Here is a 19,219-nt window from a genome sequence, read left to right on the forward strand (position 1 = left end):
TTGGACTTTCATTTTGCCCTCTAAAGCATAAAGCAGGGACACCTGGGTGGCTCAGCAGTTGAGTGTCTGCCTTCGACTCAGGGCATGATCCCAGGATCTGGGATCGAGTCCCACATCAGATTCCTTGCACTGAGCCTGTCTCTCCCTCTCCCTCTGCCTGTGTCTCTGCCTCTCTCTCTCTGTGTCTCTCATGAATAAATACATAAAATCTTTAAAAACAATAAAGCATAACTATCATGCAGAGTAGTAAATTTCAGAACATAAGTTTTCTATCCAACTCTGCTTGGGACCATGTAATAGGGAGGTGTGTCTGTAAGATTCCCTATATCCACTTAGGGACTTTGATCTGTCATTGACAGGCAACAGTTGTAACTTGTTACTTCTTTTTACTTTAATGTGTAAACGTGTGTGGGTGTATGTTTGTGGGTTTTCTTTATGAGAATGAAAAGCAAAGAATATAAAAGATTTCATAATGCTGTAGTGTTAAATCATATTTATATCCTTGATAATGAATGGTAAATGTTTTTTATGATGCTATTGTAAATTTATGGACTGCTTTAATAAAATATTGGTGATCAGAAGAAAAAACTGTGGTGTTTAAGCATCACAGTGTTCTAAAACGTAGGAAAAGTTAGAAACAGATCTGGCGATAATATAGATAAGTGCAAAGTGAATGTTTTAAAATAAATAGCACTTGGATGACCTGGGATGTCAGAACCAGAGACAAGGAGTGTGTGTTTGTCAATACATCCTTCATGTTTTACAGACTCCTAAGGGAACAAGGGAAGATACAATTTCACCTTTTCTGTGCCAAAACATTTTAATTATATCTTCTTCCAACTACAGCGGTTCAGTAACCAAGGAGCTGACATTGATGCATGTGTTGATAAAGCTGCAAACATTCAAAATGAGATTAACAAAGATTTTGAGCAAAGGGTGACAGCTAATTTTGCACAGTGTTCTGCATCTGATTCAGGCCAGCATAATAATAGAATATTTTATAACTGTTTTGTTATTCAAAAGGACTTTTATGATGCATTTATATTTGTGGATATCTTTGTATCATACTTAAAAATTGTCTATCCTGTGGCTAAAACTATTTGCACATCTATGTTATAATGTAGAGACAATATTAAAGGAAAAAAATCCTTTTATTATAAGTTGTGGGGTTTTCTGTGGGGGGTGTTTTTTTCTTGTTGTTTTGGGGGTTTTTTTTGTAATCATACTTTATCCTTGGAACTCTCTGCCTTTACATTAATTTATCTTGAGCACACTAGCTGGAAAAGGTATAGAGACGGTAAACATGTATTTTCTAATGTTGCTTAGTATGCACTAATAAAATGGCCAGGAAAAGTTATATTCAACTTATTTAATTAATAAAACTGTAGTTTCTTTATGTTCTTGAGCTCCTTTGAGCACATTTCAGTGTATTTCTTTTCTCTTCTATTCTCTACTTGAAGGCAGCTGACAGTCTTCTTTCACTTTTCTTTTTGTTTGTGAAATTTTCTTTTTTTTTTTTTTATCCACTCACTTCTCCATCTGCTTTCACTTTTGTTTGCTTGGGCCGTCTCTCATCCCAACTTGATAATGAGGAATGCAGTGTGACCCTGACCTCTATCAGCCCATGCATGACCTTCTGACTCTACCATATAACCTTTGACCTTCTCTTTGACAGCTTGATTAATTACCCTGTGTTATGATTTATGAGTAAGTGCTATGTAAAAATAATAGACAACAGGTGGTCCTCTGAAAACTTTTTGTGGCATGTTTTCTTTTACTGACTAACTTGATGAGCTATTTGAAGTTGGAAACTTACTGGAATAATCTATGTTGGTCTATATTATGGTATTTTTATACCATGGAACACGACATTAGAATTTAGGGAGCTGGAAGTTAAAGCATGGTCGTGACAAACATTTTACAAAATATTAGCAGGGTGCTGTTACCTAAATGCACATTGGGAGGAAGCACAAAACGGAGTCAAGTGACGTTTTAGGCGTTTCAGTCCCAGGTCACGTCTTGAGAAAATTGCTGAAATAATGGAGGGGGCATTTTTCAAGCAGAGCTGCAGCTCCAACAGCTATGTTTACTTTAACGCTTCACTAGTGACTTCTGATTGGTTGTCATGACCTCATCTCACTGTTGCACCTAGAATGTTGCAACAGTGACATAGACATACCCTTGTTGTGAAAAAGATGAGAATAAACACAACATACATCTTTTAGAAAAGATGAATGGACAGTGGTTTGTCCGTTTTAACCATGGGTAGATGTAGTGTGTACGTAAAACGCTTTGGGTTTCATTTCCCTTGAGGATGAGTACCTTTCTTTTTTCAAACCAAGCAGATAGAATGCTGGACTTTAAAAATATGATTGGTAAATCTGGGTAAAATGATCTTTTACAGAGCTTTGCCTGAAGACCAAAATGGACAGTCCCATCGGTCAAAGGATTCTACTTTGGCCCCTGACCTCTTTGGTCACATGTGGCTGGCAGTATTGGCAGGGCTGAGTACTTTCACCTGATTTTTTATTTAGCCAACCACAAGAGATTTGAAAAGATGTAGAATTTTCTCCTATTTTCCTTATAACTGGTAATTAACAAGCAAATTAACTTGGATAAATCTTCAGTTTTAGCAACATTTTATTGGATCAAAGTATGTTATGATTTTGGTTGGACATTTAAACATTTTATCTGTTTGTAGAATCTTCTTGACAAGTACATTTCTATTCTGATTTAATTTCTTAAGCACAGTTTCCACTTTGGTTCTTTGTGTTTGGCATCACCTATCTCTTTTAGACCTCTGACCTAAGCTATCATTTGTTGATTGAATGATAAATGAACTATTATTTATTAGTAAGTGCATCTATAGACTTCAAAGTAAAGGACGCCTAGAGGCCTCTGTATTCTGTTTAAATCACAACAAGCCCTTGTGCTGAATAAACTGCTATGTCTAGGAATAAAATTTGGAGGGTTTCTGATAGAGTCCATGGTTTATACCTTATAAACACAGTTCTGAAAATGAAGCTATAGTTACAGCTATAAAGAATAGAAAATGGAATGAGATCCATGAAACAAATTATCTATCCTCTTGATCACTTTCTTGATCTTCTAGTCTGTGCACTCAAACATAAGAGTTAATTAAAAACTTTATATATGCTTTGTCTCTTGAAATGTTGGGTATTGGAATTGATTTGGTAAATCATTATGCAAGATGCCAGAAGTTTTATTTATTTAATTGTAGTATGTTAGATAATCAGTTTGATCATTTTGTCTTGTTAAAATAATGGAAATTTCCATGTATGTTTGAGATGATCTGCCTTTTCATCTTATGAGAAATTTAGCATGAATAATTAAATATAAAATGGATACTTCAATATAAAATGTTTAAGGTTATAAGCATTAGTTACGGAGGCCTGATTAGAATGGCGGTACACAGTTCTTTTATGATATTGTATCTGATGCCTGGTTTATAAAGTTTTGTAAACTTTATGGGTATATTTGTTAAAGGTCAAACTAGAATTTCTGTTTCTGTGTCTCCTGAGTTATTGGGTATAGAGAGAATTAATTTTTAAAGTGACATTCTGATATTTTAAGATATAAATTGATACTGCATTTAAAACGGCTAAATTTAACTACTGGTATATTATCTGCCTGTTTTACTTTGACTATTTTCCTTGATACCTTGGTTTCCATGTGTCAATGTTGAATGGCAAAAATCTTTTTAACTTTATTATATAAAGGAATTTTTGGACAATATTTATATGTGACAGAAAAAACGGAAAAAATGAAGTTTTCCTAAATATCTGTGGTTAGAGCATGTAAGTGGGAGGTTAACTTTATTTTGTTCCTCCAGTTTTCTCTTTCTCATTATAAAATGGTTATTAATGGTCTCTGTGAATATCACATTAATTAATTTATCAGGAAAATTTTAATTGAAAAATGTAAGTTTTTCACAGAATGGTAATTGAATTTGCAACAAAGACATTCATTAAAATTAGCTCTCATTTCTGCAGAAAATGTTCTTGAATATTTCTTGATTGTTATTCCATTAATTAAATTGGCAGTATGAAATATCTAAATGATAAAATATTTTCTAAATAATTCAGGTGTTTAAAGAGCCGCATTCATTGTTGAAATCTAAATGCTAAAAATTCTCTAATTGATTTATATATTCATGATTTAAAAATAGAATCATTTTTCATCAGTTGATGCTGCGGTGAAAAATTGACATTGTGTCTATAAAATTGGACAAATGAATCATGTAATTTTCAGTTACATAATCAGTAACTTAGACAAATACTACTTCTTTGATGATTTATATGTGTCTGTTTTTTATACTTATGTAGATAGGACACACCAAATTTTAGAGTCCATTTGAAATCAAGTAGGCACAGTAATTTTTCAATCAATGATTTCAAAAAATTGAAGTAAAAACTTTTGCTCAAGTAAATGTATTATGAAAATATTTTATTGAGTGATTAAGTTAAAAATTAGGGTAACAGTTTTATAATTCTAGTGACTGTAAATTTTGTCTAAAGAGTTTACCTTTATTTGGAATTCATTCATGGTACAGTGATGATGCTCATGTTCTATCAATTGTTACATGAGTTTGATGTTTTTCACAATATCGTTAAAATGTAGTATATCACTATTTTCATCTCTAAGAGTTCTAAGATTCTATTTTGGGTTTGCTACTTCTAACTCGTGTGAGTATGAGAGACTATGCATGTGCATATGTGTGTATGTATGTGTGTGTGTGTCTGTGTGTGTGTGTTTAAAGTTCAATTCACTCAGAGAAGGCAGGGAAGAAACATGACAGGAGACCACTTACTCACGGTACAGAATCTAGTAAGGAGGCAATTTTCTTTTTGGCCTATGGTGACCTTTTTTGACTACGTTCCTTACACCAGAGACAGTGTATGAATGCCTCTATTTCACCCTGTTTAGCAGAGTGCAACAGTGTTCTTTAACTTACTTTTGGTGGGAGGAGAAGTTATGGCTGAAATTTGAGAAGGGCGTGAAAAGTTGTAAGAGGCACAAGCAAGAGGAGTAGGAACTTCCTTCAAATGTGATTTTAATAACTAGTCAAGTGTGTCCAACTGTAGAAAATCACCAAGTGACAATCTGTCTACCTGACAGTGATCACAATGAATTACAAGACTTTTGAATAGCTATACAGATTAGAATAAAGCAGGACCAAATAAAATATCTTTTGTTGGTAAAACTTTGACTTATCAGCTAAGATACTTAAAAAGAAAACAAAAAAAAAAAATCTTTATCACATGCTTTGATGTAGAATGTTTAAATTTTTAAATTTGTAAGATATTTTATAACTTCTGATGAAAGAGGTTATTTAAGTTTTATTTGAAGATGTATTAAAGAATATGTGGTATTAATCAGTTTGGTATGTGTGATTATATAGTTTTCATATGTGCGAGACAACTATATCTTAATTAATAGAACTCTCACTAAAATCCCAACTTTAATGAATTTCACAATCAGCAAACCATATCAGGTTTTAGACAGTAATATCAACTGGGGGAAAAAATTGAAAAATCCCAATGAAGATTTTATGTAGATTGTGAAATCAACTATTTAAAAAACCCAACTATGTGCAGCAGTGCAGCATATTTTAAAATAAGATAATTAAGTCTATGCTAATAGTATTGTTATTACTGCTATCACTTTAAAAAAAATTACTTCTTATGGTTCGTTTGGCAAAAAAAAAAACAATTAAATTTTAAACTTGAAGTAGTTCTAAAGTTACAGTTTTGGAAAAAGTATTCAGTTTTCTTTTTTGTAAGGATGAGATTTTTCAAGCTTTATTTTCCATAGCTCTTACATATTTTCATTATAATATAATACATTTTTAAAATATGACCTTACAGGATTTTACAAGGCAGAATTGGGACACCCACAGTACAGAAATGAATAGAAAATAGAATATATTAATAACTTCACAAATTTACGTTGTACATGCTTGTCAGTGGAAATTGTTTATTCTCTATTTCCCATGGTTTGATTATTCCATCAGTTATAATAATATAAATACCAAAAGTTTTCCTAATTATAACCATAGAAATGTTTGCCTTGCTAGAATTGTCAGACAGGAAAGCATATTTTTAAAACTTTAAAGAAGGTATAAGCTCAGTAAGCTGTAGTCTAATCTTTGGGACATGACTGGTTACTAAAAAAGATAAATTTGTATGGCAGTTAAAAATGAAAGAAATTTTAGGATTAAATAATTGCTTCCATGTATTATAGTAGGACATTATTTTGCTTTATGATTTGTGTGGCCTTCTGAAAGAAGAGAGGTGGGAAAAAAATAAAAGGTGCACAGGTAGACATTATATATTTCTGATATTATAGATATGTAAATCTGTAGAGTGTTAGATCGCATTTATTCTTTAATTGCTTATTCTTTCTTGAATTCAAACAAATAAAAAAATGCTCATTGAAGTGCAATTGTAAAGGAAAGAAAATCCAACAAAATATGGTGTGAAATTTTAATTTCAACTTCAAAGAGACTATTTTCTCAAAATAGGTTTTTAAATATTAATGTGGTTTGAAAGTTTACTTGCTATTTGATCATGTATTTCAATTATTTGGGGGGTCCTGAGAGATCTGAAGTACTTTTTAAAAAATGTAACCATTATATTCTTCACAGTTTTGTCTTTTTATTCTTACAAATAATCTGTTTATTTATATAAACAATACAGGCCAACAATTACAAATAACTTTTTATTAGAAAAATTAAAAGTATAGTCTTTTATAAAGAAATACTTTAGTGAATATGCAACTATATTAAATCACTATGAAATTTTACAGATTTTTTTACGAATTGAGAAGGTTTCTAAATTATGCTGCCTTCTTTCCTTTCAAAACAGGAAGGATATGGAGTAATAGTACTGAATCCCAATGAAAACTATATTGAAGTAGAAAAGCCAAAGATACATGTACAGTCATCGTCTGATAGTTCAGATGAACCAGCAGAAAAACGGGAAAGAAAAGATAAAGTCTCTAAAGAAACAAAGAAGCGACGTGATTTCTATGAAAAGTATCGTAACCCCCAGAGAGAAAAAGAAATGATGCAGCTGTATATCAGAGTAAGTAATAAGAATTATTACTTTCCTTCATTATTTTTTTACTTTATTTGTATTTTATTTCATATATACTATTTTTCTTTTTTAAAAGAAAATTAATTTTTAACCATACATATCCCATGGTGGTTAACTTGGATGAAATGTTTTGTTTTTTTATTCAGCATTACAAAACACGTCATTCTATTTCAGTGTGATATTTTACTTAAGTCTCAAAAGCGATTAATAATGCACCATACAAAACATCAGTCTTCATCTTGGGTGGTAATGGTTTTAATACATTCTCTTCCTACCAGCAGCCATCCATCCACGGTGTTTCAGCTGAACTTCTGAAGGCAGATGGAGGGAGGAAGAGTAATTAATATCTTAATAAATATTTAAACTAGAATAGTTTAGGGATAGTGTAATGAGGTAACTCCCTCCTTTGCTCTTTTCTTACCCAGTGAACCTTTGCACTTTGTAATGCTAGCAGCATGGGATCGTTAGAGCAGTGCTGCCCAAGGAGTTCTAATTCGTAGGGGGCACAAACAATTTTATTTGAACTTCGACACATTCTACTTGATGTACATACTGTGTATTGTATATATGAGACAGATTTATGCAATTTCCAAAGCCTTTATTATGGGTCCTAGAAATAGAATTTAATAGTAAAGCATGTCAGAAATACTACTTGGTAAGTAAAATAGTAAATTGATATGTTCTTTAAAAGTGAGCAATTCAGAACATTTAAATATAGACAAATTAACACTTTATACATTATATTGTAAGATAGTAAAGTTTCAAATTATTCAATCTGAGCTATTTTTACATTTACTTTAAAAGCTCACTAATAAAATATTTCATACTGTCTTTGATGGGAAGAGATAACTTTCTAAATTATTTTCTTGACTCTAGTTCATTGCATAATCACTATATTTTTGGGAATTATGCTCCAAACATTCAAGACTATAGGTTAGTTTGTTGAGTAAGTTAGGGCAGTTAAGCAGTATGAAAGCAGCATGTAAGTTCTCAAGACCCCAAAAAGGTATCCAGACCAAGAATACACAAAGCTCATCATACAATGACTCTAGCAAATGTTAGTCAGATTGGAGTATTTAAATTTCTGAAAACCATCTCACTATTTGATATATTTTTTGAAAAACAAAAACAGTGATTAGATTGGAATCAATAAGTAGCTTGCTCGTCCTGATGTGGTTGTATTACTGCTTTTCTTTCCTATGGCTGCATAAGGGGTGTGATGTCACCTTGATCGGTTATCCTAAGCTTTCTAATTATATGACCCAGTTTGTCAACCACCATTCTTAGGACAGTTAAAAAAAATTAATTCTCATATCCAGATTTCAAAAAAAAATTGCTAAAGTTTTTGAAATATACAAATCATTAAGAAAATTCACTTATATAAAATGCAAACCAAAAGTGACAAAATGCAAACAAAAAGTGACTATAGGTATTTTTTTATTTCTTCTAAAAGTTTCTTTTATATGCCTATGATATATACAGATTAAGCATCTATTTCTGACATGTCTTGTAAGTTTTGTACTTTCTTTTCTATTTTCTCTTTCTCTTGTCACCAAGACTTTTTGCTTTTGTTCTCATGTATGTGTGCATTTTCTTTTTTCTGTTTTCAAATCTGTTTCATTTATCTCTGCCTCTATTTTTTTTCTTATATCAAGGAAGAAACCTCTTTTTTTGTTGTTTCATTTTTAAGATCTCTCTTTCCCTTTGTCTTTTTTCTTTAATTCTTTTATCTCTTTAACACCCCTACTATTTCTGCTTCTTTCCTTATCATGTATGTCTTTTTGCTTCTTTCTTTCTTGTCTCATTTCACTCATCAGTCTCAGTTCCCATTGAAAGCACTTAACACAAAAACAGACTTGTTTAGGTAACACAACTATATACCTGATGGTCTTAGTTACGGATGTCATTTTTCCTTAATAAATACCCGTTCTCTTAAAATCTTCTAGAATTGTGCAAAATAGCAGAATTAAGCTGGTATTCTTCAAACATATTTCTAGATAGCAAGGTGTGATCCTGTGGTGAGAAAGAAAAGAATGATTCATGTTGTGTAAGGTGTTTATTTCTTAAGTAATTTTGATCTACTTGAGAAGCAACTTCTTGTACTCTCCCTTCCAATACATGTCTCCAAAAGCTGTTTGTAATTTTCAGACACAGAGCTTGGTATGTGATGGGGATACATTAGCATTAATTTATATACTTCTTAACCATTTACATTTTGAGGTTGTTTATATATTCCCTGTAACAATCCTGGTGTGAGGTAAGTGGATCAAATAGTTTTATACTTATTTTATAGTTAAGGAAACTGATGCACAGATGGCTCATTTTTGTCTAGGATCAGTAACTAGTAAATGGTGGAACTGAGTGTTGAAACCAGGACTTGTAATTATTGTAGATTCTTTCTCCCTTTCCTCTTTACCACATTCTTCTAACCAGTTGGAGACAAAATATGTACATGAAATATGAAAATTAAGCCAGTTATAATAAAAGCATGACATGATATAGTAAACATCTGATAATTAATAGATTTGTGATCAGTTATTTAATAGATGCTATTAAATATCTATAAACAATTTATATATAATACATAATTATAATATATAAGTAAATACATATAAATATATTACATTGTATGTGAATATATACACATGTATATTCTTTTAATAGGATCAATAATAATCATCCAATTTTACATGAGAAGACTGTGAGTCAAAACTTAGTAATTTTCCCAGTCAGATAGCTTTTAATGTAAACTCCATGAGGGCAGGGACTTAGTCTGTTTTGCTCACATATCCACAGAGCTCAGAACAGAGTCTTCATAATAAATATTTGTAGAACAGAGCCTTCGCAATAAATTTTTATTTGGTAAGTAAGGTGGTGGAGTCATGATTAAAATCCCAAACAATTACTATTTTTTAATATGTCCTGCATCATTAAAGTATGCTACTTGATTAAGTCTCTTAGGAAACATTCAAACAATTCAAAACAAAGAAGTACATTGTTAGTCCCCTACCCACTCCAGTGGCTGAGAATACATTACAAAAATTGATGATAAAAAGTAAGTTTCTCAAGATTTATTTGATACCTTGAGCTATACCTTTTCATCTGAATATATAAAAGTGGGATATCCTGTTTTCTTTTTTTAGCTGTATCATCAAGGTACTATTTATGGGTGAAAATGGAAATATTGCATGCTGACCTACTGCTGTTTCTCTTTCACACACTTTCTCATAAAAGTAGATCCAGGCTGCTGTACTTATTCTGTGCTGTACACACTTTGTACTTTATTGGAGTTGTAACTTTACTTCCTGTTCTTTCCCTTCATCCAGATTCTATCCATGTTTTAGTGCCCATCTGAAATCTCACCTTTTCGTATCATCGTAAATAGTGACCTCTCCTTACTATGATTTATGGAAGTTATTGTGATTGGTTAACTTCTATGGAATTTATCATGTGCTGTCTTGAGAGAATTCTTGTGTTTTTGTTTCATAATATTATTAATTTCTATCTTTTATGCCTTTCCATTCCCCATAATCCGTAGGTCTTTGAGCATGTTTTATCAGTCAGTCCTTAAGAATAAACAGAAATGAGCTAATTTTTACAATAGTACAGAGCATACTATGAAGGATAATAAACCCCCAAACTAGAATCCAGACCCCTAACAAGGAGACCAAAGCAAAAAGACCAGGCCCAAGTCTAGAGATACCTAGATAATGTGACCTGCAGCATAGAAATAAGGATTATTCTGGTATCAAACTGGAGCATAAGAGACAAGTACTCAGACTAAGGAAGATAATTTAAAAGCACTTTACAAAAAAAAAATAAAATAAAAAAATAAAAGCACTTTACATTAGGTAAGTGGAATATAGGCAAAAGTGACATGATGCTGGTCTATTTAATACTAAGATGTAACTGAACATCTCTTCCCTAAAAGACTTAATTGTGAGCTGTGGTGATGGGAAGTAAAGAAGAGAGATTAGACCCCAGAAAGTTGGGAAAAAAAAAAAAACAAAAAAGCAAAAGTAGGAGAGGGAAGGAAATTACATGGCCACAGAAGGAAAAATCCAAATGTGGAGGAGACATTTACAGATTAAGAATCTTGGCAAAGCCTGGCATTACACATTGAAGATACTCAAATATTTATGGCTTGATTGCTTGTTGACATCCATCAAAAATCTTATCCCTTAACATGAGAGATATTTGGTGTCTAGTTTTCTGACGGATTTTTTTCAGCATTTATGTGAATTTTTGCAATTGTTCAGAAACAGCCAACTGATAAACTGAAGCTTTCTTTCAAAAAATATGTTTTTGATACTCTGACTTGGATTATGCTCAAATTATTGGTGAAAGCTAATAAATACCCCATCTTCTTCTGTAACTGTTCTCTTTTGGGCTAATGCCACTGGAGCTATTTCTATCTGGGGTTTCAGCAACCAGATTTAATTTATTTATATTGCAGTCAATGAGTGTTTAATCTCTGGAACCATTTTATGTTCCTGGTATATTTAAGTATTTGAATTTTCTTTTTTGATGGAATATGATAAAAAAGCGAAAATCTCCTTTCAAATTTTTATAAATTCTATTAAAGACAGGCATAAATAAAGTAGAATCCAGGCCTAAAACTTTAAGATTAGCAAAGGGTACTTTTATTTTACATAATAAATGAGCATAAATAGATATGAGTAACTATTGGATTATGTAGCACATTTCTGATGCATTAGAAGCAGAGCTTGAGAGATCAAAGTACTTACTTTTTCATGTGGCAACTTTCCTTAAGTATGAAATAATGTACTTTCTGGCATATATTATGGCTTATTAAGGGGATTGATTTGGTCTAGGCAATAAACATCATGTCAGACATGCCTGGCAGGAAAACCTGCTTAATATGTTTTGTAATAAGATGGAATTTTTTGTTCTCGAAAACATCTGCCAACTGAATTCAAGAGTGAAGACAGAAAATGTCATCAATTTAGTGGTAATCCTATAAATTTAGTTTCTTTCTGAGCAACACATAGCAAGACACACAAAATTCCCAGTGTTAATCACCACTGGTTATAGTACTTTGTAAAACGATGAAACAAAAACATTTTATTTTTATATAATGTGTTAATTAATTCATAATGAATTTTAATATTTCAACTGATAAAATTTTAACAAGCATCTTGCCAACAGATCATTTTTTAAAGCATCTGTTTTTTAATGTGTTGGGTTGAGAACTGAGTCAAATGGCTAAATATGTACATATATTCTTTTTAAAAACATATTTCTACCCCCATAATTATAGATATACTATTTTTTCCCCATAGACCACCAGGGGCTGCTGCTGTTCATACTGGATGTTGCTTTCCTCTGAAACTGAGTACCCCCATCACACTGCATTTCTTTCTTCCTTCTTTTCCCCTTAGCCTAAAGCTTTTAATATATAACTGGAAAGAAAAAAGAACAGGTTTAGCTAGTAATTTAGTAAGCAATCTAAGAATTTATATTTTAAACATTTTTCTATATTCCAGAACATTTACATTTTTCCAAGTGAGCTTAAAACCAGTAGTCATTGAAGGCACATTTGATAATAATTATTTTTATTTTCTGTTCTTGGTGTCTGGATAACATTCAGAACCATACCCATTGCAGGCATGTAGTATGGAGATGAGATTAAAAGTATAGCATTTGAATGACCTGAGTTAAATCCTGTCTTTTTCCACTTAATATACTGTGACCTCAAACAAATTAACTTCTTATGCATCAGGTTTTTTTCTGAAAAATGGAATGATAATAATCTATGTAAAGTGAACATGGTTTCTGATACACAGTGTTGGGCATTCTGGGCCAGTAAATAACATCCTGTCTTCCTTCAAGGTCATAATCAACCAAGAATGTATCCCAACTTTTGAGGTCCCCAGCTTTTGTACCTTTCAGTACCTTGTACCAAAAATAATATGGCTGTCTTACCTTCCTGAGTTTGGAACCCAGTGAACAACAGGACAAAGGAGTCAGACAAAAAGGGATCAAAACACCAGTTTTCCTAATTGATACAGTTCAAATGGAAAATGTGGTTTAGATCTGTGACTAAATTTAGATTACCTAATATATTTCCTCCTGAAACAAACATTCACATATCCTTCAAGCATCCACTTTGCCTTTCACAACATAGAAAGCAAGCTGGAATGCATCCTTTTTGCAAGAATCTTTGAAAAATGCCTAGAAGGGCTGAGTAAAGCATTCTGTTTCTTCCCTCAGATGTACTAATCAAGTAAGTCACTCCCCCTGTGGGAGGGAAAAAGTGAGGGATGGTGAAAGAAATTGGGAACGTCACTCTAGCTGAATGGCTCCACCTGAAGCCAGAAGGGAAATGGATCCTACCTGACAAAAGTTAGCCCCTAATAAATATATTATTAGTAGCACTTGCATTTTCTAACAACTTGGTAAAGCAATATTAAAATATAATCATTAAATGCTCACTAATGATACCTTAATTTCTTCATTTTAAGATTTTCATTTAAAAGGGAAACTGATCAAACCGGATTACAGAGAAAGTAGCCACAAATTATTTAATTTTAAAGCATTTAAAGTGCCATAATTCTATTTTAAATAATCAGAAATCAATCTTTATATTTTCATGTTTCATGATGCCAAAGCCTAGTAAATATTAGATTTTTAATTAATATTTGATGAATGAATACCTTAATAAATGCTTGCTTACATGAACCTACAAAGCAAAAGAGAGAGACCTTTCACTATATAAATCTACTCTTTGATATTGACTAGCACAAAGTGGAAAGAACTATGATACTATGTATGACTGATAGATACTAACACTCAGAAAATTAGCACATTGTTCTTTAAACCCTACTGAACAACCAGTATTAAGTATACCAGGCATTCTTTGAATTAGGTAAAAACAGGCCAACAATGAAATATTTGAAACCAGTAAAAATATTAGATCTTTAGATTTAAAACAGAAATTACAATAAAGACTAGAGCTCAACATTTATTGGTTTTGGTTGGCTATTGGCCAAACTTGGTAAGGGATTCTGTGTATAAATATGATGTAGTGGAAAGAAAAAGAACTTCAGAATTGAAGAGAGGTACGCTATAATAATCTTAATTATTGCACAAACTGTGATGTTAGACAAGTCACCTCTCTCTGAGTTTCAGTTTTTTCATCTGTAAAATGAGGATAATCATAGCTATTAGGCTGGTAAGGAATAAATAAGGTAAAGTAATGTGTATGAAAACAACTTAGTGGGAGACCTACTATTCAGTATATCCCATTTTCTTTCTCTTCCCTCCTTACCAGGTTTCCCTTGGGAAGTATGGGGAGAATTATGGCCAAAGGAGGTCTTTCCTAATTGGTTTATAATCACTGCTTCTCAAGCCTTTTACATGCTTAAACATTATTAAAGTTGCTAAAGTGTTTTTATGTTATATCAACTGATATTTACCACAAAAAAAATTAAATCTGAGGAAAATTTTAAATATTTATTTTAGGGGCACCAGGATGGCTTAGTTGGTTAAGTGTCTGTCTTCGGCTCAGGTCCTGATCCTAGGATCCTGGGATCGAGCCCCACATGGGGCTTCCTGCTCCATGGAGTATCTGTTTTTCCCTCTCCCCTGCCCCTCCCCCCCAATAGTTTTGTCTCATTCAAATAAATAAATAAATCTCATTCAAATAAATAAATTAAATACAATATTATATATATATTAGAATATATATACATATTAGAATATATATGTATATTAGGATAGCAACAAATCCTGGATACCTGTATGGCTCAGTTGGTTAAGCATCTGCCTTCAGCTCAGGTAATGATCCCTGAGTCCTAGGATGAGCCCCTCATTGGGCTCCCTGCTCAACAGGGAGCCTGCTTCTCCCTCTCTGTCTGTCCTTCCCTCCCCCCACCTCATGCTCACTCTCGCATGCACTTTCTTTCAAATAAATAAAATCTTTAAAAAAATTAAAAATAAAAAAATAAATAGCAAGAAGTCCATTATATGATGCTACAAATAACATATTTTTATGAGAAATACTCTATTTCTCAAAACAAACAAAAACACATGGTAAGAAGTGCAGCATTTAAAAAAATCTCTTTAATGTCTGGGTTAATAGATGGCAGCTGAATTCCACTTCTGTTTCTGTCTTCACTCTCTTGTGATGTTTTTTATTGACATTTATGAAGAAAGTTTGGCCTCATACAGATATGCAATTATAAGAGGAAGCAGAATTTTAATAGCTTTTTCAGATTATTATATATATTCTTCTTTGATGCTACACCAACACTCAACAAGTAGTTTCTTAAAGATGACTTGCTGTATGAATCTAAAACACATCGATAAGTTTTTGTACTGTTTTCATGTACTGTTTTGTACTGTTTTCATGAAGACTTCTTTGTCTTTGTTGTATCTTTTGTACTGTTTTCATGAAGACTTCTTTGTCTTTGTTGTATCTTTGAATGGATCTTTTACTCATGAATGATTTTATAACATCATATATTGGTCACTTGGAAAATAATGTCTTCTGTATGATGACATATTTTATATGGTATCAAAAAATCCTACCTATTAATATTACTACCAATCTCATCTGCAAAGATTTTAAGAATTGAAAAACTATTAAATTTATCAGTGAGGATGTAAGTTTCCCAAAATTTTAATTTTTGCAAGAAAGCTCAATTTTTATTATCAGCAACAAACACCATTGGTGGTTTTTCTTGAACTATTGGGCTTATTTTGTTTATTTTTAAGAAAATGGCTTCCAAACACCCAAATGTGAATAATCATCATTTGTTTATCAGTCTTACAAGTAAAAATGGTATTTTATTTAAAAAGCAGCTACTTTAGCTCACAACTCAGTCAGTTATACAACTCCTTTTCCTCCACTCAAGCATCGTAACATAATTTGGTTTACAGGTGCTTTATGTAGTACCTTCTAGTTCATCACTCAGAATATTAAACACACATACGGTGAGGGGTTGAAACCTAATAAAGGTAATTTTTACTGCTTCATCAACATTTTTTAGGTGAACTTGTGTGGGTTTTTTTTTCCCCCTGGAGTGTGTAGCAGTGAAGAACACAATGACTGCTACTATAGTTTGGTATCACTTCTGTGATCCATGCTCAGTCACAGTTTTGTCCTCCATTGCCTTCTTAACTGCAAATGTCAATATGGTGAAAAAGACTCATAATGACTTAATATTATGTGTACCCCCTTAAAAGCTCTCAGAAACCTCCAGAGGTTTGCAGACCACATGTCTAGAACCACTGGTGTACCTGTCTTCTTTGGTGTTGAACATAAACCAAAGGAATCAGTTTGTAAGATTAAAATAAGAACCATTTTTCTATTGGTATGTTAGGCAACATGAAACTGGAACAATATGAGTGAACAGCTATGTAAGCTGAAATATTATTTTTATTTTTTTTAAAAGATTTTATTTATTCATGAGAGACATAGAGAGAGAGAGAGAAAGGCAGAGATGCAGGCAGAGGGAGAAGCAGGCTCCATGCAGGGAGCCTGATGTGGGACTCGATCCCGGGTCTCCAGGATCACGCCCTGGGCTGAAGGCGGCACTAAACCGCTGAGCCACCCAGGCTGCCCCTGTAAGCTGAAATATTAAAGCTAAAATAGGGTAGGACTGTTCTATTAAGGCATATGGGCCTATCTCTTTTAACTCTTCTCATCTGGACTCAGGGATCCCTATGTGTAGACTATTTCACATCATTCCTGCCTTCTTCATAGAAACAAGATGTCAGTCCATACCAGGCCACTGGAATTTGAGGATTCAGATTTTTTTTTCTCTTCTCTTCTCTTCTCTTCTCTTCTCTTCTCTTCTCTTCTCTTCTCTTCTCTTCTCTTCTCTTCTCTTCTCTTCTCCTTTCTCTTCCTTTTTTTCTAGAGACAGGGAACAGGGAAAGAGAGAAGAGAGAGAATCTTTAGCAGGCTCCAATGCCTGGCACAGAGCCCGATGCAGGGCTCAATCTTATGACCCTGCTGATCTTAACCTGAGCCCAAATCAAGAATCAGTCACTTAACTGACTGAGCTCCAGAATTTGTTTTTCTTTTTCTACTATTCCTCCCCCACAACAGAAGGCCCTGGAGAATCATGTGCCATTTGGGGTTTTAGCAAACACAGTTTTCATTTCATCCCTCTTTCCATTAAAATGGGTGTCCTTTTGCTTCCAGGAGGGCTCCAGTATTTAGCCCTGCTATCCAGTTGAGGCCTAATATATATTCTACTAGTTTGTACTGGAGCTTTCTTTTTGTTTGATGTTTAACTTTGCAGTGGACTGATTTTATAGTGGGTTAAGAGCTGAGTGCTGGTGTCTGGCACATATGCACAGGGTTTTACACCTAGTATTCATTCAATAAATGTTTGTTAGGATTACTGTAATATCCTTAATTTACAATCCAAGTTGCATCTGTCCATGACTTTCTCCATTTCTGAAGCCACGTTCTTCCTAGTACTCCAAATTGGATTCTTCTTGTTTCGTATCTAAAGTAACATTTGACAGCAATTGTCTAAAATACAGTTGGATTGACCATGCTTCTATCGGGTTTTAAATGTGAATGATGGTTCTTGCACTTTCACAACTTCCACTCCATTTTTTTCAAAAAAAGGGTCAGTGTAATACCCTCTGTCTCCAACTGTGCCCCACTCTTCTGGTTGGGGCCCTTGTGCATAAATCTGTCTAGTTAGATATAGTTGTTTCTTTGTGATCTACACAACTGTCTCAGGTATTACCTTGACTTTACATTAGAACCAGACTGTTTTCCCCTCCGTTTTTATTTGCAAGTGGCTTCTCTAGCCTTTGTCTCCGTAGCTGATGGGGTTGGAGGAGAAGAACGGGGTATGTGTGTGTGTGTGTGTGTAGATTATTAAGAGAGAGGAATAAGTGGTCATTAAGTAATTGAGATTTAAACCTAAAAGTTGAAAACAGTATTCCTAACAATTTATTTTAAGATCTACGAGGAAGAATATAAATTTGAAAATCTTAGTGCATTATATGTGAATTATGATGTTAACTATATACTTCATTCATTCTTAATGTTCTTTGTTTCAATTTCACACGGCGAGTGAAAAAATTCCCTCAGAATTCTTGTGCAGACTGCATATATAATAATGCCGTCAAAGAAAGGCTATTATTTGTGCATATATAGCTCAGTCAATTGAAGATTGCTCAGATTATCATCTTTTTCCATTGATTTTAAAACCTTTTATCACATTTTAACATCTCTGAATTTGGGATGCATCTTAAAAATTAATGGCATATTGTGGATTATTTGGTGACTTTTTTTTTTCTCTTAATGGTACATAAAACAGTGCTACCTTTTAAAATTGATAGTTTTGTAGATGGATGAAATATGGTATGAGACAAGCTGCCTCATTGCACAAGTCTAAGGGACATAATTCTTATCTGGCACCCCCTGGGGTTGTGCAGAGTGTAGACTGTGGCCTTTTAGGGTAGCCCTAGTAGGAGATGATGTGGTAGGTTTGTTCTTTTTCTTACATTTTACCCCATATTTGACCCCACAAATTGAACAAAGACCACCTACCTATTGTTTGGCAATTAGTGACCCTCAGTAAATGTTTATTTACTTATACATTGTTGTAATCAGTTGTGTCCTTTTGTTTGCCAAAGCCCATGGAGACAGGTTTGAATTTTCTCCATTACTACATGCCATATTACTAAAAGGTGGATCTCTAGATGGTATACTTAGACAGTAAATCTAGGAAGTAATGACTAAATGAGTGTATTGAATGGAGATGTTAGCCCTTCAGTGTCCTAATCGTTTTCATAATGCCTTTTACCTTCAAAATTTATGGCAGCACTTTCAAGATACCCACAGTAACTATTAGTATGATAAAAGTACAGTACCAGCTTTAGTTTGCATTCTGTTAGTATACCATCACTGATTTTATACCTTCTCCCAAGTGCTAGATATTAAAGATGACAAATGGGAGAAGAATAAAACATATAATTTCTACTCAAGACAAGATTAGCCAGGATTTCAAAACAAGATACCAAAATATCTTGAAACTGAAGAAAATGTGTCCCTTTGAGTAGCACAGCTTTGATTGGACCTCTTCACATTTCAATTCAGTTGAGCA

General features: G+C 33.1%; 1 protein-coding gene across 22 annotated transcripts in view; it reads left to right on the top strand.

Annotated features, from left to right (window-relative positions):
• Positions 1–19,219, top strand: part of ARB2A (ARB2 cotranscriptional regulator A) — a 419,471-nt gene that overhangs the window by 162,923 nt on the left and 237,329 nt on the right. For all 22 annotated transcript variants that reach the window (XM_077864600.1, XM_077864607.1, XM_077864526.1 and 19 more), the window contains one exon: positions 6,888–7,106. In XM_077864600.1, coding sequence (XP_077720726.1) covers positions 6,888–7,106 — 219 coding nt within the window. The remainder of the gene's footprint in view (positions 1–6,887; positions 7,107–19,219) is intronic.

The sequence above is a fragment of the Canis aureus genome, chromosome 2 (assembly GCF_053574225.1).
Source record: "Canis aureus isolate CA01 chromosome 2, VMU_Caureus_v.1.0, whole genome shotgun sequence".
In the NCBI taxonomy this organism is placed as follows: domain Eukaryota; kingdom Metazoa; phylum Chordata; class Mammalia; order Carnivora; family Canidae; genus Canis; species Canis aureus.